Source organism: Lissotriton helveticus, chromosome 8 (genome assembly GCF_964261635.1).
Source record: "Lissotriton helveticus chromosome 8, aLisHel1.1, whole genome shotgun sequence".
NCBI classification, from domain to species: domain Eukaryota; kingdom Metazoa; phylum Chordata; class Amphibia; order Caudata; family Salamandridae; genus Lissotriton; species Lissotriton helveticus.
In genome coordinates this window covers 1,106,271,042-1,106,295,351 of record NC_136069.1, presented here as the reverse complement: position 1 = coordinate 1,106,295,351, position 24,310 = coordinate 1,106,271,042, and the positions used below count along the sequence as shown (strand labels likewise).

Here is a 24,310-nt window from a genome sequence, read left to right as displayed (position 1 = left end):
GCCCTCTGTCCAACCTAGCAGGAGAGGATGGAATCTGAATTTAATAAACATTGTCAAACCTCTCATTACCAGAAAATATATGTACCTGTGTAAACTATCAACTATAACTGTATAACAGTCTGTGTTCTGGGACTAGTGATCCATTAGTTATCAATAACATAAAATGAAAGTGTCAAGACTTTGGTACCAGTTATGGTAACATTTCATTAAATAAAACACATACACAATGTGAGGTATATCTCTTTACTAAAGTAAAAGCCACCTACCTGCCAGGAAGTGCAGAAGTCTTAGCTTTGATCAAGATGTTCAACATGATGAGATTGGATCCACGTCCCTCCGCAGGACTCCTACACACACATCCCATGCCTTCATAGGACCAGATCTGCTGAATGCTCATTCTCTTATATCACTCCTAAAGCATTTCACGACCTCCCACTCTACATCAGAGGCTTCTCCTCTCTTCTTGAATTCCACAAGAAGCTGAACACCTGGTATTTCAATTAACTCACCTACCATAGGCAGGGCTTGGCACACACACCTGCTCAGCCCCAGTATACTCTTGCAGGCAACAGTGTTATTTACAAGTACACATAAAATAACATAGGATAACATAACATAAAATAACATAACAAAACATAAGATATCATGAGCTGATGAGTGCAGATAATAAGCTGGTGAGAGCAGATGTCACGGGGCAAGCTTATGTAGATGGCAATATAATTGGCATTATGCCATCATTACAAAGCCTTAACACTGTGCATCAGTCAGAACCAAAGACAACATGTAGCGCTACAAGGGTACAATGTGCAGTTGAGGGTACCACCTGGAGCAAAACTTAAACATCAATAGAAGAACCAAGCAGCAGGACACATAGAAAACATGGATCTACAACGCAGTAAAAAAACTTGAGTGCATACTCCGGATTATTTCCAGAACATACCATCACTTCCTGGTAGTTAATGACAGTACAACTAACATCTGGAGTGTGATCATGGAGGTTCCTAAAAAATCTTGCAACAGTAGTTAAAGTTGATATGGGTGTTCGAGTGTCAGATAGTTTAAGGCAGTCATCATGAATTTGATTAGTGTGGCCTATATAAACTGTTCCTTTCTAGATGATTATCAACACTGTTTGCTAGAAAGAATAACCCTCTGAACCAGCATGAACTCCTGCTTGTGGGGCCAGAAGGTGGATTTTCAGAGAGCACTTGTCGTATGCAAATGGGTCCACACAATAACAGTGGGTGTTTGAGTCAGGAAGAAGAGCCAAATACTTTCTCTGATTGAAAACGCGAAACCCTAGGTGTAACTGGAATATAGGTCATACCGATTTGTGCCTGATATGAGTTACCTTATATTTGTGACTATTAGTAGTGCGAAACTAGTTACTTCGAGAAAAGAACTATGTAAAACAACACACGACTTGTGTAAACCGTGTGGCAAAAAAAAGAAGTTATTTAGAGATCAGGTATTAGATTTAACAGAATGTATTAACTTCCAATGTTCTTCCAATAAACGTAATTTACAGTTGGATATTCTATCAGGAGGTGTGAGGTAAAAGGAAAAATGTAATAAACTGTGCACATACCCTACTGGTGCTTGTGCTAGTATATATGCACGTTCATTGTACGTTTGAAGTGTTGTGCTGATGCTGAATGGGAGACTTTTATTAAAGTTAGCAAGAATGCCGTTTATGAGCCTGTGATACAGAACAGTGGTGAATAATTTGAGATGAGGCCTGATAAATATGACGAGGGGGACAGAGCATGGTTGCTCACTATCACCTCTGCTCTTCATGTTAGAATTTAGTTTTTTGCTATTTTAATAAGCAAAGGATTTGAGAGCTTTACATGAGCCCCAGTTGCATAAGACTGTCTCATGCTTCCTTCAGCATCAACAGCTGTCTCAACTTTCCCCACAACATTCTCCTCCAGTTGCCTAGAACCCCTGGAGCAGTTCTGGTGGGCCACCCTAGGAATAACATTCTACAGCCAAGCCACAACATATCACCACCACCCCACAGCAATAAGAACTATAAAACAACATATTCCTAAGAGGAAAGAATTCCATGGAACCAGGTAAAAATATAACAGGGAAAAAGAATATTGTAAATGACTTACAACAGATAAACATAAATAACAAAACAAATATTAGCTTCATATAGGACATACATTTATATAAAACATTCATAGTGAAAATCTCACTACAGTGAACTTGAATGGTAATCAGGGCTATCACACTCCCTCAGCTAGTTATCATTCAGCTCATAGTCCAACAAGTAGGATGGTGTTCTCCTTGGGGGAGGCTGTGACGACCCTCCCCAACTGACCCATCAGTCTCCTTATCTTCTGAGCTGTGGAAGTCATTGTGTTTGTCATTGCAGCTTGCCAGTCTGGACATACTCCAAACACCTCTATCATGCAAAACTACTACATTCCTCTTCCCCCGAACAATGTGCATCAGACCCCAATATTGAGATATCTCTTCGGGTGCCCATCCTGGCTTCTTCACAAGAACGTAATCTCCTATATGCCACTCTCGCTCACACACATTATGTGTGTCACCTTAGCACTATTTGCACTTCATTTTATATTTCTCCATCTCATTTTGCATCTACCACCTTCATTCCCTCTTCACACTTCAAGTAAATAGGGTTGAGTTTGGATCCCACAAGCTTCCCCTCAAGCACTGGAAAGGTGACAGTTTGGTCACTACATTGGGTGTACTGCGATGCACCCACAATTTCTGCCTGAGCACCTCTTTAAGCGGAATCCTTCTTTCTATGGCTGACTGAACAGATGCCTTGAACATCCTGCTCATGGATTCAACTAGCCCATTGACCTGTGGTGCATAGAGTGCCCTGCCAATGAGTGATACCTAGTTCTTCCAGACACTCCTTCATTTTTGCCAAAACAAATTAAATGCCATTGTCAATGACAATCTGTTTAGGGATCCCCTGTGAGGAAAACACATCCCTTAAAATCTCCGAAACAGATCTGGTTGTCACCATGCTCATGCAACATGCAGCAAACCACTTTGAAATGGATTCTACCAACAACAAAACAAACTTCGCACCTTGTGACAAAAAGTCAAAAGGCCCAACAATATCAATCTCTAACTTGACATAGGCTTCTTCTAGAATTGCCACAGGTGACAATGGAGCTGCTCTGGTCACTCTGGACCCAACACTCACTACACATTGAACACAATGCCTCCCCACTCCCTCTACCTGACTATCCAACCCTGGCCACCAGTAAGCATGAGCGAAAAATCCGCTCCGATCGCGGATTTTGCGGATTTTCGGTAAATTCGCGATCCGCGAACCCTCGCGAATTTACCGAAAATCCGCAATCCGCGAGCGGCGGATTCCTCGGTCAAAAGTTCAAGCCTAATTTACGCTGGCGCCGGCAAGCTGCCAGCGCCATCCTCAAATAGTTACTTAATTAGCTTCAACAGGAAGCTCTAATAGATAAGATAAAGCAGGGGCTCGAGCGCCTGCTTTATTTTACCAATTGGAGCTTCCTGTTGAAGCTAATTAAGTAACTTTTTTACGATGGCGCTGGCAGCTTGCCGGCACCATCGTAAATTATTTACAGCAGGCACAAAACGGTGGTGTCTTCTTGAATAAATATGAAGGGCAGGGTTCATTCTGGCACGACGGTCCTGGCACAAAAATCAAACCTCAACCCCAAGCACTTACAGTCTATCCGTTACGCATGTGCCCTAGTTGAAGCTTAACTTCAGTGACTTGACTTTCACGAGCGCAATCTTCGTGCTGCTGTTCCTGTGTAACAACATTGATTACATTCTCGCAACCCACGATTTTAACTCATGCAACAAAAATATGCAGTGATAAATAGGTCAAAATGGGGAGTAACATATAAGAATATGTGCAAAAATACAGATTGGATTATATTACTCCCCATTTTTTAAGGGACATCTCATGAAGTCCCAGTATTCCTGTAACCCAGAATTTGAGGTGATTTGGATCTGGACCTGTGGGTGCTGCTAATCAGACGAGGTCAACGACCCTGTATTCGGGGATACAACCTCTTAGCCTGACCTCTGTGAATACTGACAGAGCCAGAGGGTTATAGCGTGGCCTGGGGACACTGACACCCAGACTCGAGCAGAGATATTTCAAAGCTGAGTAGAGCAGGGCTTGGGGCTCACTGTTACAGAACAGATAATTGCCTTGCGGCATAACTTGGTTAACCTCATCGGCCTTTGCATCCTTGACTTTCACGAGCGCAATCCTCGTGCTGCTGTTCCTGTGGCCAAGAGCTTCTGTATCTTATTCTTTATCTGCTGCTCTGATCGGTCTCTGACCTTTTATACACACAAGAGGCATGTGTACTCGCATGGAAGCCCCGTCCGTTTGGCCCCGCCCACACACTCGAGGAAGCCCCGCCCCCAAATCCGCCGATCCGCAAAATCCACGATCCGTGAATTCGCAAATTCGTGAATCGTGGATCCGCAAAATCCGCCCATGCTTAGCCACCAGTATCTTTCTCTGTCTCTTGCCTTGGTCAGATTCGTGCCTAAATGCCCTTTGTGTGCAATATTGACAATCTTGTCACACAATCCAACCAGGGCTACCATCCGACTGCATCTAAAAAGATTACCTTCCTCAATAGAGGGTTCCTCCCGGACATTCTAAAACCCCTTGCTTCTACCACCAGAACATTGAAATTCGACCATCCTGAAACCCCCAGATCCTTAACCGCGTCTCACTTTATTTTTTGCAGCTTCATAATCCCATTCCTCTTTGCCAATTGCTTACTCTTTTACCCACATCACAGAATCCAACACCATTTCTCCCCTGGCTGAGCTGTTAGTGGCCAACCCAGACAAGAAATCTGCTAGAACATTCTTGACTCCTGGTAGCTACCTCACCTGGAAATTGTAAACTCCATCAAGCATTCTACTCACCTCCTAATGCATGGAGAAACATTATCTACACACCTACCTGCCAACCATTGTAAAAGAGGTCTATGATCGGTCCTACAGGTGAATGGTAATCCTCAACTTAAAATGTTGTATCACCCGGGTGCAAGCTAATGCCTCGTGCTCAATCACTGACTATCTCTCCACAGCTCATGAACGTGAAGCAAAAGCCACCACCTTGCCCTTGTCATCCTTCACTTGCGCTAACACCACACCCAGACCCTTTAAGCTGCCATCAATTGTTAGAATTGTTTTTTGTGTGACATCGAAATGGCCTCACATAGGCATTTTGGCAATCTCTCACTTCAACACTCTGAAAGCCTCCTCAGCTTCCTCTGTTTACTCAAACAAAACACTCTTCTTGAGTAGCAGCTGAATGGGCTGCACCCCTCTAGCAAAGTTATTTACACATTTGGAGTAAAGCCCGCCGTGACCAAAAATATTCTGATATGGTCCTTATTGGATGAAGAAGGCACATCTGTAATGGTACTAGTCAACTCAATTTTGGGACTGATTTCCTCACCTGATATGGTGTGTTCCAGGTACTCGACTGACACTACTTCAAACTTGCAATTCTCCTTTTTCAAAGTAAAGCCTTTGTCCTTCAATCTGGTCAACACCTGTCTCAAAGTTTCATCATGCTGTTGCCTACCTCTCCCATGCCCCATGATAAAAATACATGACTGACTTAATACTTGCTAACGCCACCTTTATCAGCCTCTGGAAGCATGCCGCCACAGAAGCCAGCCTAAACAGCAACCTCTTGAACCTGTATGTTCACAAAGGCGTGATGAAAGAGGAGAGAGCCCTGGAGTCTTTGTGCAGCACCACCAGATGATGGGTGCCAGACAAATCCATCACACTGAACACTGTGGCACCCTTGAAGATGGTTAGAGACTCTGTGATGTTAGGCACAGTTTGACAATCCACCCAAATACATTGGTTGAGATCTCTAAGATTGACTCACATGTAGATCTTAGTCCCATTATCCTTAGGGGCAAGAACCACTGGAGCTTACCACTCTGAAAACTCTCCTCAATGACTTCACTGTGAAAAATTCTATCCAATTACTCCTTCAATGGCCTGATCATTAAACTGAGTACCTTCCTTGTTTTGTACACCAGTGGTTAACCACACTTTTTTATTATATGATGTTGTGCTCAAAGCCTTTGACCAGTCCCAACCGTTCATTAATACGTTGACCGCAGAGCGAATTCCGCCGCGTTGCGGGTGAACTAATGGGTGGGTGTGGTTCCAACTGTCCCCGGCTGTACTCCGCACATGCCCACCGTGACATCGGACAGCCGGGGGCCGTCTAATGCACCAAAAGGGTAAAAAGCTTCGGAAACTCATGCACCCAGCTAATGTCCTATCCAAGAGTGGCCACAATCCTAACCTGATAAGGAGAATTAGGATTTAACACAATACTTACATCTCACTGTTATCTCCAACCCAACAAATTGTTCCTTCTCTTGTAAACATAGATCTTGCCTACAGTCTCTCTTCCTTGAGAGTTTATCAACAACACTATCCAACCCAATAGATCTTTCTTCATGCCTCCATATCCTTCAGGATTATTATCAGGAGGTAACAATGAAATGCCAATTGAGCTGTGTACCTGTTCTCAATTCTCATCCCCCACCAATGTGAATAGTAACCTTGAACCAGCCAAAACAGTGAAACTCTTCCCTCCTATACCAACCTCACATTCATGCATAGTTATGGACCAGCATTGACCATCTCCTCCCCATGTTTCGATGCAGCCTCTGAAGTTCCTAAGCGTGAAATCACACTCTGATCCTCCTCAGGCATCTCCAACACTTCATGCCCCTTCCTACTCTTGCAAACGTGAGCAAAATGCCCCTTCTTCCCAAAACTACAACTTACCACCTTCTGGGCAATACATTGTGGACTATTAGTGAGATTATAAAGGCTGCCACGTTAAAGCAACTACATTTAGAGTCCCTTCCAACAACTGGTCCACTGACAACTTCATACACTTCTGGTTTCCAAGGGATACTCCTGTAACTGGCACTCAGCACCTTGCACCTCAACAGCTTGACAGTTTTCCCTTTCTCAGGAATGGCAGATACCTGGTCCACTGAACGAGGAGTGTTTCCTCACATTGCCTTGACCCACCCAGCTGCATGTTCCATACCCTCCACAATTTCAATAGCCACTTTAAGTGAAGGATTCTTTGTCTACAACTTTTCTTGAACCTTAGGGTCATTCATGCAGTGCACCAGTTGATCCCCATAAGAGACTCTGCCAACTCACCAAACTCACAAATTTGCATCAAGTTCCTCAGAGCAGATACATGGACGGCAACTCATTCTTCCTTTGCCTGTACCCTCATAAAAAATGTGCCTCTCCATTGATAAATGGACCAAAATATTTCTCCAACATGGTGAGGGATAATTCAAACACATCCATTGGCTCACCTTCCTCATTGCCAGTGTCAATTTCCTCTAAGGTCTCATAAATAATCAAAAAGGCATTTCCACCGTTTCCATGGCAAAACGCATACCCCAGATTCTGATAATAATTGTGGATGTTGCAGCATATTTGCTACATCCATGTTCTCTGTACCTATACAAACATGTAATATAACAAACTAAAGCAAGTAACTAGCCAAATCAACAAATGAATATTATAAACTAAAACAATTAATTTGCAATTTGTGTAGAAACATGTCCTTCTGTGTCCAGGATTCACCACTGTCTTAGGATATGTCGCCATATATATGTACCACGAACAGACCTCTTCCTCATGTCAATGACGAATGCTGCATTTAATCCCACCACTATGTAGGAGTCCTAACGGCTGAACGTAGGTTTGGTTTAGCAGTCAAAACGAATTCTAATAGAGCAATCCAGAGGGGTGTTGGTTGTGGGTTCCTATCCGTAGCAGGTTACCTTGTCACCATTGATAGGAAACAAGGCTGGCCAGCAAAGTTCTTCCACGTTTGTAATCCACCAACAGAGAGACACATTCTTATGCTTGCTTCAGCTTTAACAGCTGTCTCTCCTCTCCCTACAACATTTGCCTCCCGTTGCCTAGCACCCCTGGACCCTCACTGGTGGAACACCCTACCAGTAACATTCCACAGCCAAGCTACAATAAATTAAATGTTTTGCCCAGAATCACAGGATTTTGTGTGACTCCGAGACTTGCACCTGGCTCCCCAGTTTCCAAGTCAGCTGCTCTGGCCATTACTCCACATCCTCTCAAATGCCGTACAAACTCTGTGGGCAGCAACCCTTCGAGGTATCTACATTAGAGGCCACACCGTCATTGTCTCATCATATGAAGACGACATACTGTTATACATCCAACAACCGTGTGACAACCTAAACCCAATAATAAGAGAGTGACGCATTATGGAGAAATTTCATGCCTAAATATCAATTGGCACAAGACTGAAATCCTACCAGTAACCAACTTTCGTGGACGTCAGACCTGGTACGATATCAGGGTGTGAGATCAATTCTGATAAAGATACTATGCGAAGGGAGAATTTTGGATTTGCAGTAGACAGACTGGAGACAGGTTTAGAGATAGATCAAGCTGTTCCTGACGTTCCATGGTAGAATCTCACTTTTAAAGATGGTGGTGTTCACACAGTGGTATTACTTAAGGTTGTCTTTACTAGAATAAAAGCTGTATTGACCTGCATGACATGGTCCGGAAGATATCAAGAGCTGGGCGGGAAGTACTGACTACACCGATAGAACAGGATTGCCTTGTTGTTCCCAGACCTCTGATTGTATTACCTAGTTGCATAGAAGCAATTCAGCAAATACGGATCTAGGGCTGAGACACACTGTAAACTTCAGGTAACTGAGGCCTGATGGTCAAAAGAGATTCTTTAAGAATGACATTCTGGGATATGTCACTGACAGATAGATTTGAAATTACCATGATGATGATTCCTAGTAGGAATTAGCCAGCATGTTTGGGTGAATGAACCACACTCACCGATGATACCACTTGAAGATAACCCACGGATTCCACTGATAAGTGAGGTGGGGACCAATAACATATTCACTGTACCGCAACTGGCGACTCTTGGAGACCCGTTCCTACAGAGGAAATTTACGGCCCAGCACTACTTCAAATAGCAATGAGGTGACATGGAGGGAGATAAAAAACAGTGTCCTTCTTTTACACAGAGTCTCAACAGATAAGATTAAGTGGGACACTGAGTGAGAGAGCATGATAGAAAACAGACCTGGTGGGGCGTGGCTTGGTGCCCGGCGAGCATGGCGGCGCTGGTGTGAGCGCTCCGCCGAGGCCGGTGAGCATTCACGGGTCGCCTTTCTCCCGAACTCCGGAGGTGGCAGATTTGACTGTCGGAAGGCTTTGAGAATGCCTTGAGGACCTTTTGGTTGCCCTTTGTGGCCGCCTTCCTTCAGTTTTTTGGCAAAATCGTTCCGGTCGCGGCTCGGCATCGGCCGCGGCCGCCATTTTGTTTTTTTTGTTTTCAGCGCATTTCATGCGGAACGTTTCTATGGTTGCTGCACTTCAATGCCCCTGCTTGTTCTTCCACAATGCCTTGCATTGCAACTTTCCATTTAAGGTGGGCCAATTTTGACGACTGGTTACTCATAATTACTCATTTGAGTTTCTCTCTTCAGATATGAGGCGTTTTTTATCTGCATGCTTGACGGCCATTTTGTGATTCTCCTCGGCCTGTCCCACTTGCTTCAGGATTGCTGTTCTGATTTGTTATTCTCTCTGAACTGGTTGTGCTATTACTTCCCCTTTGGAGTTTGATGTATCGCTCCTAATCTTAGGGGTTACCTCATCGATTCACTGCATACTACCTAAGGTTTGCCTCATTTCCTGCCGCATTCACTTGAGCCCCTTCATCTTGGCGCTGAACACTTTGCTTCAACACTCACATTTTTTATACTGCGGATTTACCTCTTTTTTCACATCCTCCTGCGGATTTTTATATACCTCAAGGTCTCATAGCATATCTGTCTTGCTCAAGTGCTTTTCTTCAGTGCATAATTTTACTCTATGGGCAAGAAGTCAGCAACCTTTGTCGTTAAGAACTCGAGTCGCAGTCTCTTCAAAAATTCCAAATTATTCTCTGAATTTGCTAAATACCAGGCTTCTCAATCCTCTCTCACTACCGACTCACAGTTCGAGATGGAACCGTCTGCGACTACTTCAGGGAAGAACACCACCAAAAGATTAAAAAAAGATCCTCCCTCACCGCCTAAATCTGCAACGTCCATATCTATGGAGCTTCTGCTGGAAGAAATACGGGCCCTTCGCCCTTTCATGGAGGAAACCAATATTAAACTACAAACCTTGACTGACAATTGGGCGCAAATGGACACAAGAGTCACAGCAGTGGAACTGAATGTTTCATCTCTTCAGGAATCATCTACCAAAGTCTCTCACTTGCAGTCGCAGGTCTCTTCTCTTCAGAAACAAATGGAGGAACTCGAAAATCGCACTAGACGCAATAATTTGCGTATCTACTGCCTGGTTGAAGGTTGTGAAGGTAATGATCCCATTACCTTTTTTAATTCTTTTCTCCCCAAGCTTTTACAGATGCCAGACGACACTGTGCTTAATATCCAATGGGCACACAGACTTGGCCGAGCTCCATCCTCAACTTCCACTACATCGAGACCAAGAGGTGTCATTATATACTTCTTAGAATACACGGATCTTCTAAAAGTCTAGTCAGCAGCTAGAGCCTCTCCTCGGTTCACCTGGGCAGGATCTTCTCTGTTTTTTGCGCAAGATTATGCTAAAGCTACAGCAAACCGTTGCAAGGCTTTTCTGGACATGCGGGCTGATCTTCGATCTATTGGTGCCAGATATGGACTTTTCCACCCCTGTCTTTTCAAGGTCACCTATAATAACAAAACCACAACATACAAGGATCCGGTACGTCTTCAAAGCTTCCTGAATTCCTGCCATGCAACTGATATGGACCTATCTGGTCCATCTTCTTCCTTCCCTACCTGACTCTCCTAGTTTCTTAGTTGTCCTCTTCGAACATATCTTCCTATGTATGTTACTCGCATCTTTTGTTTGTTCTCCTTGTTTTATGCGTTCGTAAGCATGTTTGGATTAATTATGTTCCAGTACTGTTTCTCCTGTCTAATATTTAGTCACTTTATATTGCTGCTCTTCTCATGTTTTCATAGATCAAGAACCTTGTTCCGTGATGCTCCCCTGGTTCGGTGTTCCACTGACCCAGGATGTCCCGCCTGCTCCAGGTGGTTCCACCCCCCCCCCTCACTCCTGGTTTTGCTCCCGATTTTGTTCCCTCGCCCTTTTCCTCTGTAAGTATGTTTTTCCTTCAATTGTCCTGCGCATTTGTCTCAGCATTTGTTTCCCCTCTTCTTTTCCTTTTCCTTTCTCTTCCTTTTCTTGTAGGTGTCAGACTACATTAATTCTTTCTATTTACTCTCTTTCTCTCTCTCTCATATCGTCATTTTTACTCATCATCATGTCGTTTCTCACTTACTAATGTATACATACTTTTTCTTATTATTCTCTTCTCTTCTTCTTTTAGGTTACCTGCTCTTTTTCTCACTGTATCATATTCCACTGAGCTGCTCTTTTTCTTCTTCTCTTTTTTCTTACACAAGCCATCATCTGCTTGTTGTTTTTTTTTGCTTACGAGCTCCTTCTATGGATTTCTTCGTTGTGACTATTATAATATGTATTATATTTTATGTCGTTAAAAGTTATTACATGGAATGTTAAGGGTATTAACTCTCCTATCAAAAGACAAAGAATTTTATCTCATTTAGCCAAATTAAATGTCGATTTTGCATTTTTGCAAGAAGCCCATCTTTCAGATGTAGAGTCTGCGAAACTCAAAAGGGGTTGGGTGGGTGACGTCTATTACTCTTCTTGTGATGGTAAACGTAGTGGGGTAGCAATTTTATGTCGCAAATCCCTTGCCTATTAATTTGTAACTCAAGAGTCAGACTCGGAAGCTAGATGGATTTATGTCAAACTATCCATTAGGGGTGTTCCAATCTCTTTCCTCAATGTTTATGCCCCCACTGGAGGTAACCCCACATTTTGGCATGCGATGTACACGCACATCACCAAATTTATTGATGACAATTTTGTTTTAGCGGGAGATTGCAACCAACCTCTTGACCCCTTTCTTGACAGAAACTCAAAAGCTCCTTATATCCCAAACAAATCTCACAAACTTTTTGCTCAGGCAATCTCACAACACAAGCTCATTGATGCATGGCGCCTATGCAATCCGACGACAAAAGAGTTTACCTTTTACTCGCCAACCCATCACTCCCAGTCAAGGATTGATTATATTTTCATCTCACACAACATTGCCAAACTCTTACCAATGCAGACATGGTCCCATTTTGTTGTCGGATCACGCCCCTGTTTCAATTAATATTGACATTCTTCCTAAAATTAAAGGGCCTAGGAGATGGCGATTTAATAATACTCTTTTCCTAGATCCTAAATTTACTTCCTCCTTCACTGAATTTTTTGACGAGTTTTTTTAAATTAACGATACTCATTCCATACCCAAGCATACCATTTGGGATGATTTTAAGGCCACGGCAAGAGATTTTATAATTAGTTACGTAGCCACAAAAAGAAAAATTGCCCGCAAGTTTACTAGAGATCTCCTTCAGAAAATTAAGAGATTGGAGCACACCTATTTCACTTCACATTCTCAAGATAGTTTGACAGCTCTTGTTGATGCCAAGATGCAATTTAACAAGAAATCTGCGAACGATGCTTCTCTATACTTATTAAAGTCAAGTGCAAAAATTTATGGGGGTCGAAACAAAGCCGGGAAAATTTTGGCTAATTATTTGAAAGTTAAGCATAATAAGTTGAATATTGAATCTATTTATTGATAACAATTCTGATCTCAAACATAAAGACGTTGACATTCTAACTGAATTTATTTTCCAGCATACACAAACCCCAGCATTTTCCCCTCGATCTTACCTCTTTAGATTCAGATGTATCCCAACAAGAGCTACTTACTGCACTTCAACATCTTAAAAAAGACAAAGCTCCTGGGCCAGACGTTTTTGAGTTTTACCTTCATTTCTCAAAACTATTAATACCTAAATTGCATTCTCTAATAGGCACATTTCTTACCCTGGGAAGTTCATCCGGTTCCTTTTCTGACGCTCACGTATGCCTCATACCCAAGGAGGGAAAGGATACAAAATACTGTAAGAATTAATGAACCATCTCTCTGGTTAACATCGATTACAAAATATTTGCCAAATCGCTTGCAACAAGGTTAGACCTCCTACTGCCTGACCTGTTAGGTTCGGAACAGTCTGGTTTTGTCAAAGGACGTTTTATTACTGATAACACCAGACTTTTGTTCAATGTCCTGTCAAAATCTTCTCGTTTGCAACATTCTCTTGCGGCGATCGCATAGGATGCCGAGAAAGCATTCGATAGGGTTGAATGGACCTATCTTTTTTCTGCCCTCAAATGGTTTGGTTTTGGCTCCAAATTCATTTCCTTAATATCCCTTCTTTATTCCAACCCACGTGTAGCAGTTTGTGCTAATGGTCTAGTTTCCTCCTTTTTTGACCTAGGAAGGGGCGTCCGTCAAGGTTGTCCCTTGTCCCCGTTTCTTTTCAACTTGGCTTTAGAGCCTTTCCTCTCCAAGCTCCGTCAAAACCATAAAATACATGGTTTTCAAACCATGCATTCTCATGTCAAACTTGCAGCACCACTGAATCCATACCCGCCTTTCTAGATGCGGTAAACGAATACTCCTTGATTTCCAGCTATAAACTCAATAATGACAAGTGTGAGGTTTTGCCCTTAAAAAAATTTACTTTTAAACCTGATTTTAGTTCTTCCACTTTTACTTGGAACTCTTCTTCCATTAAATACTTAGGATTGCACATTACTCCCTCAATTTCAGACACAGTCTCTCATTGCCTGACCAAGTGCATTCAAAAAATATCAGATCTGACAACCAAATGGCACCCTCTTTACTTGTCATGGTGGGGTCGCCTTGATACCAATAAGATGATGCTGTCCCCCCATAATCCTCTACACGATTTCTAACATCCCCCTGCCCATCCCCTCCAAATTTTTCAAAAAGATTAATTCTATCCTATCTTCCTTTTTCTCGATTGGCAAGAAGTCTCGGTTGTCTCTTGCCAGACTAATGCGTCCAAAATCGGAAGGTGGAGTTAATTTCCCAGACTTTCCAGCATAACAAAAGGCATTTCTATTGCGGCAAGCTTCTTTCTGGTTACAGGATCCTGTTGATCCCTGTCCTTTATGGGCCAAGGTTGAGCATCTCTCACTCTCCCCCTTCTCTTTTGTTGAATATCTTTCATTTTCTCGCAAACCCTCTTCACTATCTACTCCCTTACACAGGTTAACTACCAAATTGCTTTTATCCTCCACTCCCCCTTCCCTTACTACAGTTGCTGATTTCCTTAATTCCACCATTTGGCATAATTTGAACCTATTAATCAACAATAAGCCCTTTTACTGGAAATCCTGGAGGCAAAAAGGATTAATCTGGGTCTCTCAATTATTTTCACATTCTACTTTCATACCTTTCTTCCAACTTTGCCAGTCTCTTGACTTACCTACTTCCTTTGCTTGCAAATACCTTCTACTTAAAGAGGCAGTCATGACCACTCATACTCGACTCTCACAACCCTGTGCTCCTCCCACACCTTTCACTACTACTTCACAACTCCATTCTTTTTTACGAGTCACACCCAAAGCTTCTGTTATCTATAAATATCTTCCCATCACAGAGTTCCCTAGGTCTAAATCTAAGGTAAAAGAACAATGGGAATGCGATTTTGCTACATCTTGGCCTATATCTTTGTGGAATAAGATATGGACTAAAATCCGTAAATCATCCAGAGCAGCGACCTTGACGCAATCCCTGTTCTTCATTTACAACAGACTTCTTCTTACTCCATTTGACCTCAACAGAAGGTTTTCCACAACCCCGGACCTTTGTTGGACCTGTTCTTCCCCGCACGCCACTTTATTTCATATGTTGTTCATGTGTAATGCTGTCCATGACTTTTGGAAACGGGTCTGGTCCCAAATTAACTTAATTTTTCACACCCACATTCCCTTCCTCTTTCACTCACATCTTCCTGGGTAACCTTTCTTCTTGCTGGGAGGATGTCGCACTTAATGTTCAAATTATTGATTTGTTACTGGCTGTTGCGTTTCAGCAGATTACAGCTAATTGGAAAAACCTTTCAAATATTACCTTTAAAGCATGGTGGTACAATGTATGTCACAATCACAGATTGGACACTGCTTTTGTCTTTCCTATTCACATGGCGACAAAGCGTATGAACTTATGGCTTCCTATCACGTTATTTCTTGATGAATGTGCCACACGCTCCTTTCATTTACAGCCTGCCCAACAAGAAGTCTCTAAACCCCCTTAACTACCCTTGACGTTCCTTATTTCTTCATTATTCTCTTTATCTCCCTATACTTGCATTGTCTTACATTTATAACCATTTTACCTTCTTTGTTTTGCTTTAAAGCTCGTTTTTAGTTTTTTATTATTGCTTTTGATGTATTGCTTTACTTAAATGCTCTTATGTTTCTCTTGACTTGCTTTTTGTACTTTGTATTGACACCTTGTTCTTGACCAATAAAATTCTTTTTGAACTGTAAAAAAAAAAATAAAAAAAGAAAACCGACCTGGGGCATGTCAGATGCCTGCTGAGCCTACTATTGTAGGCATATGAGGAAAGTTGAGGAATACGTAGACAACATTAATTAAACCACTTAAAGTTTCTTCACAGATTGAACCACACACCGAGCACATTTGTAAACTTGATAGAGATAGGGATATCTGTTGTCAGTGTTGTGATGCTGGTGCCAAAGACTTCCCCCTTTTAGGATGGAAATGCACCGAGGAACTAGTGATAGAGAAAAGGGCTAAAATGGCATAAAGCAGTATGCCACTTACCCTGCTGTCTGTCTTATTGAGCTAGAAAGTTTGTCGCTCTAGCATTGTCTTGGCTAAATGCAGACTGATCATTCATTAGTGCGAAGGACCCTCATTTGATTGAAAGACTGGACACATTATTTGACATACTATCAAGAACTGATGGTTACTTACTCTATCTAAATATACCTACTGCTTAAACCAAGGGATGCATGGCTCCCCTTCAGTTATGTTTTTAATTTGTATTTATAAAATTATATAAACACAAATATGTTTAATTGAGCCAATATTATTGTCAAGATCATTATTACATTGATTTTGCATTAACTTCAGTGAAATAATAAATTTAAACTTTGAATAATAACTAAATAGATTTCATTTCTACACTGCAATCTAGGTGGGTACATGTTGTTGTTCACAATTATGGTATGCCTCTTTAACTTTGATTCAACTGCTATACTGCACAGCAGGTTTATGAAGATTTCTTAATAAATAATATTTGACTGATGGATTTCATGGACTCTATAGAGTGACCAGATGCTGTAGTATTGTAACTCCCTTGCAGTACTACATTTCCAAGTTGTATACTGCTACTGCAGTGAACCTCGACCTGTTGTTGCATTGGTTAGATTGTTGTAGTTTTCATTTTGAGGATTTACAATACTGTGTTTAATCCAGTTGCAAAAAGGGAGAAAATGATAAAGTTAATGTATTTATTTTTCTTAAGTGTCATTAACAGTATGGATCAACACAATGGAATATTTCTTCTTCACCGTCATGCTATTGGCTTTTAGGTGCATTTGTCTGCCCCCTGACTCCTTCAACAGTAGTGCATGGACTGAGAAATCAATTGGATTTACGTGCTTGTTTCTACACAGCATGGCCTGATTGAATAAACAGAATTGTATAATGTGGCCACACTGGCTAACTCTCTTGTGTATTGTGCTTGGTTTCAATAATGCTATTGATTTCAATACCAGGGTGAAATATTGCTGTGATAATTGATACTACACCTAATTACATAATGTATTACCCATTTACTAAATTGAAATGGAACAAGAATATTCCAGTTACATGGCAATCCTTTGACTGATCCCAAAATCCACAATGTATTAATACTGTTACAGTGAACACCCAAAACAATCTGGTAGTGTTCCACACTTGATGCTTCACGTGCTCATTCACTGACAATATTATGTTTTTAATACTGTGTATTTTATTTGGTTTTATGTAGAGAAGGATGCATCACAAACGCTATATGCATCTGTGTCAACAACAGTTGCCCTGAGGTAAGCCAAGCAAAGACGCAGGTGGCTGTATTTTGGAAAGTGAAGTAAACCCAAAAGTGTGCTTTGTTTTCAACCAAAGATACATCCCCATTGCATCCATGGAAGGCTTGACTCCTCTTTCATCTCTTGGTAGCAATATTCACCGGATCACTTTCCACAGGACACATACAGATGTACAATGAAAGCTGGAGATTTATAGATTCAAACATGAGATTTAGTAATAATTGACCACATTTGCCACCATTTATAAGCAGGGCCTCTGGAATTATGTAGCATGAGTGGATCAAATTATGCAACATGGCAGACTAAATTATGCAGCAAGAAAAGGCAAAGTATGCGGCGTAAAGCTGTACATTTTGTTGTAGTATTATGTCAATGTTCCATACTTTTTATAATGTCTGTGCAAAGATTTCACCGCAATAGTAGTAGTCTAACACTAAATATAGTAACTTCCAAAGGCAAGATGAGCCGTCGACCTTTACGGAGAGCCTTCCCCTGTGCAAGTTCACGTCACCACATTTTTGGTAACCTTGGATCCGTTTGAGCCAGATACTATTTTTTTTGTTCAAATAGGCAGAAGATGATAGAATATGAGGACAATGCAGCAAATCCATAATTATGCAACAAAAAAAAAAACACAGCCACACAATCACATCATTTTAGTAGTCCTCTTTATAAGGCACAAAATGAGTGGATTTGAGCTGTAACCTTTTTACTAAAGGCTTTTTTACTTCTTGGACCTGGGACATTATTTTGCCTAAGTATGTCATTCGGTTACCTCTACCTGGTGGACAGTGGACACCGTTTGCGTTCCTTTAAAATTATGGTTGGATTTTGTTTGCTTTTAGTTCTTTGAGGGGGCATTACCTTTTTTCCTTGTCTTGATGAGGAGCCCTGGAATGCTGCCAATGGGTTGAAAAAGTGGCAAAGATCCCAATCTGGAGCTGGTACAAACACTTCTTTGTAGTGCCAGTTTAAAACTCAGGTTCACTAAACATGAAAGATTAAAATGGCTTGAAGCCCAAGTTTATATTTAGAGGACCTATGTGGAATACCCTTAAGACTGATTTTTATTTTTGCTGATTGAGCCAGCAGACCACTAGGGAGATGGAGGCCCAATCTCTTCAGGCCTTCTGTGACCGGCCCGTCCTATTTAAAGATTTCTGCTGTACGAGTGAAATGTTTTCTCCAAAAATGTTCCAGCCAACATGGTTGAAGTAGTGCTTCTATCAACAAGGGAGGAACGCTTTTGACAAAAAAATTGCACAGTGCCTCCTGCCTGCCATGTTCTAACGACGTAAGAGACAGACAGCATTATTTTAAAAAAATGTGGGGGCATATTAACAAGCTGAAGTATTGCCGCTTTCTCGGCACAATTCGCCGAGAGAGCGGCGATACTTCCAGCGCCCTATTAACAAGGGCATTGCAACGCCTGCCTCAAGCCCACTTTGCATGTCAGCGAGAAACATCGCTAATGACATGCAAAGTGGGCGTTCCCACGTCCAACCACATGTAAAATGTGATTGGAGATAAGAACACCCTATCACCAAGGCAGGCGTTGGGAGGAAAAGACCTGCGATAAACTCGTTTATCGCAGGTCTCCCAACACCTGCTCTGACTAGGCGTTAGGCATTAATAACATGGGGGTGTGGATCATAAAGATGAATCCACCCCCCCATATTATCAGGGCACACATTAGCGCATGAAAACAATGCTTGTTTTCACGCGCTAATGTTCACTATCGCCAGCTATCGCAGGATTTACTATCGCCTACGTGTTGTGCGTTGATAATAACGCGCTAACACGGCCCAAAAATCCAGCGATAGTGAAATGTGCGATATGCGTTCTTTAACGCACATCTTGTTAATATGCCCCGTGTTTATTACAAAATCAACTCCAAAGTAGGTGGTTGTGTTTTTTTTTTTAAAACCTCATTGCCCCTTATGAGCTGGTTGCTTTCTCAGGCTCATCAGGGGGAATATGCTCTTTTTCGTTGTCCACAATAATAGTGGCTTGCACTGAGTCCCACACATGAAAAAGAGTGCTGGGTGCCTTCTGACAGCATTAAGCTGGCGATCCTGTGGCAGATGCCTCCCTGGCATTGTGATTTTAATGGCACAGCTCACTTCTTCTCCGCCAGCGGAAACTCATCAGTTCCCTATCCATAACTGAGGCAGAGGAACCCAGAGTTGCCAAATATTGACAGATGAACCATTACCTTCCTCCACTAAATGAGACATTTGCTGTCGAGGATTCAGCTGAAATTGCACTTTTAGCACACAGGCTCTAAGGGCACGACCCTATCCTGCAAATCTTTCTTACAATTAAGAGAAGAAATGTAGGGACGACTGAGGCTGATGATTGTTAGGGCTCTTTCAACAATGGCTTTTTCAAAAAATATAACTTTTGTTGAAAAGCTCAAATCAGCAGTAACCTTTTCCGATATTAAATTAAAATGCTTTTAACATTACTGTGAGAATTGTCACTTTACAGTTTGGGCCTATGGAAAGTTGAGTAGGAATCAATTGTCTGTGGCACTTCCCACACCTTACAACAGCCTGATCTTACCTCGATTAGACAAACGAATTCATATTGTACCAGACATATTTTGGAAATTATCTGTTCAGCTTGTTTTGAGAGCGACATTAAGAAATAGAGAAATATCAGTCAAAATAAAATAGGAGATAGGATCTTAGATGTAACCCTGATTAGAGTCCCTACTGACTAATACTTAGCTCTAATAGGGACCAGGTTGCATTATTGTCCCCTCCTATAATAGGAGCCTAGATTGAGCTAATAGAAAAACCTAAATGAGTAGCCACTTGCAGTCTATGTCATTCTTAGGCAATGCGTCATCCCTGGGATGAAAAGCACGATATATAAGGGCTATGGTATGATTTTTTTTATTAAATAAGTGGTCTGGGAATGGTCAAGTTCTTTAGTAAAAGAAATGAGAACATGAATCGTTTTCTACCAGCAATCATTCTAGCAGCCATCCTCATGGACCAGACATGTGTTAGTATTGTTGTTACTTGGTACAAATTTTAAAACCATGGGGCGTATTTACAAGCCCCTATAGCCACCACAAAGTCACTTTTCAGGGCGTTGTAGTGGCGATATAGGCTTCGACTTATTCACAAGGCAGCGTTAACGCTGCCTTGTGAACAAGGCCCTCTTTCACGCTATACTTAGCATGAAAGTGGTGGGCAATGGGTGTTGCGGTGGGTGTTCCACCACAACACCCATTGATTTTCATGCTGCCGATAATTACAAAGGTAGCGTATATATGGGGCAGCGCCAAAATTAAGAGCAGGGAAAACCTGGTCTTAAAGAGGTGCAGGATGCAGCGAGTAGAAATGTTAAATTTCTCCTTGTTTTTGCTGTTTCTATGAGTGCTGCCTTGTGCAGCACACATAGAAACAGCAAAAGGACGTTCATTGTGTTTGTGCAGGAAGGCGACCCTCCTCGTTGTTGCTGTTTCTATGTGCTGCCTTGTGCAGCACACATAGAAACAGCAAAAGGTCATGGATTGTTTATGTGCAGGAAAGTGACTCTTCCTGGATATAAATAATCAATAAAAAATGACTTTCTGCAACTTCTATGTGTGCTGCATTAAGCAGCACACATAGAAATTACAGAATACAATGTAAAGATTGTTTATGTGCAGGAAGGGACACCTTCCTGCACATAAACAATCAAACTAGACATCCTTGCCCTATGGTGAAAGGTGCCTGTGTTGGCGCTAGGCTGCTAAATTTAGCGACAGCTCAAGGGGAAACGCAGGGCTGCACCATAAGGTTATAAATATGGCGCAGCCCTGCATTTCTGAAGTGGCAGAGTGCAGCGTTAAGTCAAGAAGGCTGACACTGTGCTCCACCACTTTGCAGTCAATATGCCCCTATGTTTTTAAAAAAATTTCCCAAGAAATGTCATCAGTGGTCTCTTAGAACCATATTCTAAACAGGAAATTTTTCGATAGCATGAGCGTTGAATGTTACTACGCTGTGATCTCCTACTTACCCATAAACACATAGATACTTCCCAGTATCGCTCACTTCAGCGGGCCAAAATTCAAGAGCTTGCCCATTAAAAACAAGTCTGCGGTTCGTTTCAAGGATCTGACTCATTGATTCATCATGTCCACTGATTCTGAACCACTTCACAGTATAATTGTTGTTTTGAGAATTTTGTGGATTTGTTGAACTGAAGGGCGAGCATTTCAAAAGAGTATGTTCTCCGTCAAGAACACAGGTTGAAGGGGTGTAGTCGGTGACACCTGTGAAAAAAAGATAGACGGGTCACTTTCATTGAAAAGCTGTGAACTATGAAAGTCAGTTTACATCCTGTGGGTGTTCCACTGAGTACACTGGGCAGACCGCTCACTTTTTGCAGGGTAAATTTATGTTGTGCTCCATTTCTGATGGCTGTTCTCACCCCGACTAGAGCCAGGCTCGGAAACAAATCCAGTTCTGGCAAAAATGTTCAGCCCTGTTCCCAATCTCTTATTGCATCTCTATCGCTAACCTCCCTCTTCTCTCACTTTCCTCTCTATACATCCTAAGCCCCCTTCCCCCACCATACTGTCTGCCATGATGTGACAGGGAATCTGAAGTAATGGACAGAGGTGCCAACAGCATCCCTCCACCTTAAAATCCAGCCTCCAGTGGCTCCTGCCTACCGAGCAAATGCCCAGTGGAAAAAACAGGGGGGCATATTATCAAGGGGGTTTATCTCCGCTTTTTTGGCTTTAAAAGCCAAGAAAGCGGAGATAAAATTATCTCCCTATTACCTAGCTGTCGCTAACACCAGTTAGCGACAGCTAGTAGGAGATAGCGACCATCTTGGGCCCCACTTTGCATGTCAGAGGAATTTATCACTAATGACATGCAAAGTGGGCGTGCCAAGATGTTAGCGACTGGAAACAGTCGCTAACATCGCTATCTGCTATTACCAACTTTTGGAGATTTACGCGCTAAGCGCGAATATCTCCAAAAACTAACACCTGCCCTGAGCAGTTCTTAGCCATGTTATCCAATGTGAGGTGGATAACATGGCTAAGAGCATAAGCTCGGTAATGCCTGAATATTGCGGACTTTTCAGCGATATTCATGCATTGCGGCCGATTTTTATCGCATTTGCGATAAACCTTGGTAATACCAAGGTTTATCTGCGATAAAAATCGCCGCAGGTCGGCGATACATTTTTGTCTTTAACCAAGCAATAGCGATAATTATCGGTATTGCTTGGTAATATGCCCCAGGATGTCCAAGCCTGACACCAGGAGAATTTTAGACACAAATGAATGTGCAGCAGTGCTGAAACCAGAGAAATGTATAGTTGTGCTTGGAGACTGCAGACATGCACAAGGAAAACCTGCATAGGTAGGTCAGAGCTAAATCGACCTGACCGCCCAATGAACCAGTGGCAGCAGACTAGTGGCAAACTCGCTTGAATTGCTGATCATTAATGGAGGACGTAGGGTCTCCATCTGCGTTCTATAATTTGTGGTTTTGGTGCCCTTCCAGTCCACCAAACCCTTAATGAGGCCCAATGTTCCTTAATCTCTATACTTTATTATAAGAATATGACTTCTCGTGTTGAGTTGTATTGAAAAGCCCCAAGAGGTCAAATCTTTGTTGCATGCTGTGCAGAATGAATAACCAGGAGCACAGAAACAGAAGACTAGTGAGCTGGAAATAGTAGCCACCTTAATTGGAAGTGTACAGACATTTTTGAATGAGGTTGTTTAAGAACAAAGGGGCTTATTAGAATGATGGGGAGACTGCCACCCACAGACTGTTGGTGGCTGTCTCCACTCCATTTTAATCAAGCTTACTGCCTGCCACATTTTGATGGTGAGCAGCTGTGTGGCGGTCGGAAAGACCGATCAACACTGATCTGTCTGGCTCAAGGAGGGGCTCGAAGTCCCTACAAAGCTGGCGGTGGTAGGCACCGCCTTAGGGATTATGATGTCCCTTACCTCTTGTAGCAAGCAGAATGACATGTATGTGTTTGCATGCAGGCTCCTGCTACAGACATTGGGCCAGATGTACAAAGGTCTTTTGCATTTCGGAACGGACCGATTCGCGATTTCGGCTCATTCAAAAAATGCAAAACAGCTTTTTCCTATGTACAAAGGCCTTTAAGGAATTGCAAAATGCCAGTTGAAATTGCGTTTTGCGATTCCCTGCAGGAAATTGCAAATAGGGATTTCCTATTTGTGATTTCTTAGCACATGTTCAAAGGAATTCTAAATGCAGAATGAGCATTTAAGAAATGCAAATACCATTGACTCAAAGTCGATGGTAACCATGTGCAATTTAAAAAAAAGCACCCAAATATGCTTTTTTAAAAGTTATTCATATTGAGTAAGAGAAACGTCAATGACATTAATAATGGTGAAATAGGACCTGAATTAGAGTATACCGGACAGGTTACTCCATCACAAAAGTGAAGGATGTCCTATCTGCCCTATTACAAGTATAATCCAGGCAATTTAGAGCTCCACCGCCTGAGATAGTCACTTCATTAGATTTAGTAAGAACGTGCTGCCCACCTCAATGGTCAGCTGCCTATTGACCATCAAGCTGCGCTCCTTTGTACAAATACAAACAAAATATCACGATTCACTTCAGCAATGAAGAACTAGGAGTATTAACTCAATATGAAAAATGCTATATTGAATGTATATTAAATCGAATTAAATGTGTTGCCTCTTAAAACATTTCTGTGTATAACTACATGTATATTATACCCTACAGCACTTGTAATATGATGGATGGGGTATCCACCTTGTTGGTGATGGTGTAGCCTTTCGCCAAACTCTAAACCAGGCCCACAGACTCTCAGGAGTTATTGCTTTAGTTTCAAGGGGTATTGCTTTAGTTTGATTGGTGCAGGTTGGAAATGTAGCATCATGTCACAACCTGTCCTAGTGGATATGGGACCTGAAATGTGTTGTCTGGCAAGTGTTTTACATTCTGAACATGGCTTGTAATTCTTTTATTTGACCCATCCCTTACACGTCCATCCTTGCCCATCTGTAACTATCCTGCGATATACAACTGCATGTCATTTTTTCAACTCTCCATGTTGTTTTCAGTATTTGATGATTTGGAAATCTTTTAGC

At 42.0% G+C, this 24,310-nt stretch overlaps 1 protein-coding gene across 1 annotated transcript in view; it reads right to left on the bottom strand.

The window, feature by feature from the left end:
• The window catches only part of LOC144773855 (interleukin-18 receptor 1-like), a 275,348-nt gene that overhangs the window by 216,393 nt on the left and 34,645 nt on the right, over nucleotides 1-24,310 (bottom strand). Inside the window, exon 2 of the mRNA XM_078658943.1 lies at nucleotides 21,202-21,457. Coding sequence (XP_078515069.1) covers nucleotides 21,202-21,457 — 256 coding nt within the window. The remainder of the gene's footprint in view (nucleotides 1-21,201; nucleotides 21,458-24,310) is intronic.